Source organism: Eublepharis macularius, chromosome 1 (genome assembly GCF_028583425.1).
Source record: "Eublepharis macularius isolate TG4126 chromosome 1, MPM_Emac_v1.0, whole genome shotgun sequence".
NCBI classification, from domain to species: domain Eukaryota; kingdom Metazoa; phylum Chordata; class Lepidosauria; order Squamata; family Eublepharidae; genus Eublepharis; species Eublepharis macularius.
In genome coordinates, this window is record NC_072790.1 from 210,433,194 (window position 1) to 210,435,541 (window position 2,348).

Here is a 2,348-nt window from a genome sequence, read left to right on the forward strand (position 1 = left end):
CTCTCCTCCAGCACCACTTTCAAATGAATCAATTTTCTTCCTGTCAGCTTTCTTCACTGTCCAGCTTTCACATCCATACATATCAATGAGGAATACCATAGTTTGGATTATTTTAATCATGGTTCCCTGACAGACATCTTTATCTTTAAGGATCTTATCTAGCTCCCTCATAGCTGTGCTTCCAAGTCTCAATCTTCTGATTTCTTTATTGCAGTCTTCCTTTTGGTTGATGTTTGATCCAAGGAATAGAAAATCTTGAACAATTTCAATTTCCTCATTGTCAGCTTTAAAATTGTGTAATTCCTCAGTAGTCATTACTTTTGTCTTCTTGATGTTCAGCTGTAATCCTACTTTGGTGCTTTCTTCTTTAACCTTCATCAGTAGTCATTTAAAGTCTTCACTATTTTCTGCTAGTAACGTGATGTCATTTGCATATCTCAAATTGTTATAATGTTCCTTCCACCTGTTTTCACTCCACCTTCTTCTAGCTCTAATCCAGCTTTCCTTATGATATACTCTGCATAGAGGTAGGGAGATAATATGTATTCTTGTCTGACACCTTTGCCAATTGGAAACCATTCTGTTTCCCCATATTCTGTCCTGATAGTAGCCTTTTGTCTAGAGTACAGGTTGCGCATCAAAACAATCAGATGTTGTGGCACCCCCATTTCTTTTAAGACTCTCTATAGCTTTTTATGATCCACACAGTCAAAAGCTTTGCTGTAATCTATAAAACACAGGCTGGTTTTCTTCTGAAATTCCCTCGTATGTTCCGTTATGTTCCATGTCAGGGGAAAGGACCCCTCTGTCCTTAGATGTGAGTTCGCCCATTGTAACACAGTTTATGGTGCAGAGACAGCAAACCAAGGCACACAGAAGGAAAAATATTTTTTATTCTAAGGAACTCAAACTTTGCAAGCATCTATAAAATAACAAATCCTCATTAAAAGGCTAATTCAGGCTAACATAACTGAAACACTTATATTAGCTGACTAATACTCCCACAGGTCGGCCTCACCAACAGACTCCACAGCATGATAACAGGTCTTGCAACATTCAGATAAAGGCAGCGGTCCAACAGCGTCGAAAGCAGGGAAAGGCGCACCCCGTAAATTTGCAATGTGATCTCTGATGCCTCTTCCTTTTCTGAATCCAGCTTGAACATTTGACATTTCTCATTCCATATATGGTAAGATTCTTTGCTGTAAAATTTTGAGCTTTACTTTGCTTGCATGGGAAATTATCGTGATAGTCCAATAGTTGCTGCACTCTTTGGCATCCCTTTTTTTGGATTTGGAACTTCAGTTGTCTGCATGCCTCTGCTGCTGATGCATATTCAGCTTCAGTCGAGGACAGAGCCAGAGTTTCTTATTTTCTGCTACTCCAGCTCACTGCTCTGTTGCCATAAAAGAATAAATGTCCACTGGTAGACTTTCTCTCCTGCCCAATCTGCATCTATATATCCCACCAATCTGGGATTATGACTTGTTGGCAACTTCAGTTTCAGATGCATAGTCCCATTCAGGTATTTGGCCAGTCTCTTGACTGCATTCCAATCTCTTTTGTTTGGTGATTCAGACTTCCTGCACAACATGCCAACTGCTGCTGCTATATCTGGAGATGTTAGTGTACTTATGTACAGCAATTTTCCAAATGCTTCCCTGTATTGTTTATTGTTGGGCAGGAGTTCACCATTTCCTTGTTGCTTTAGGTAATTTACTTCCATAGGAGTATCTGCTGGCTTACAATTTTTCATTTGCATATATTCCAGAAACTCTAGAACTTTCTGTTTTGGGCTGTGAAGATAGATACCATCTTCTCTTTCCACTTGGACTCCCAGGTAGTAGGTGATAACTCCTAACTCTTTCACTTCAACCTCTTGACTCAGATGTACTATTTCATCGTAGTCCTTCTCCTCTTTAGAACACAAAATCAAATCATCGACATAACCAGAATGCAAGTACATCTATTGCCTTGGTACCTTGAGTAAAGGCATTGTTCAGCTTTGCCTTGCTTAAAAACTTCTTTGGTCAACATTTCGTGTAGTTTTTCATTCCAGCACCTTGCAGCTTGTTTGAGCCCATATAAGCATTTGCGGTTTACACATGAGATGCCTGTCCTGGGATTGTTTGAATCCTGGTGGCTTTCCATGTAAACTTCCTCTTTTATTTTACCGTGCAGAAAAGCTGTTTTTATGTCTAGATGTTTCAGGTGCATCTTTTGCACTGCAGCTATACTCAGGAGCACCCTTATTAAAGTGTGCCTCACCACTGGTACAAAGATCTCATTGTAGTTTTCACCATATTTGTGAGTGTAGCCTTTGGCAACCAATCTCACCTTGTATCTTT

At 39.7% G+C, this 2,348-nt stretch overlaps 1 protein-coding gene across 1 annotated transcript; it reads right to left on the reverse strand.

Moving 5' to 3' along the window:
• Nucleotides 1-1,378: 1,378 nt before the first annotated feature.
• On the reverse strand, nucleotides 1,379-1,966 carry LOC129325052 (uncharacterized). Its single transcript, XM_054972561.1, has one exon. The coding sequence runs from the start codon at nucleotides 1,964-1,966 to the stop codon at nucleotides 1,379-1,381; it is 588 nt and encodes a 195-aa protein (XP_054828536.1).
• Nucleotides 1,967-2,348: the final 382 nt, after the last annotated feature.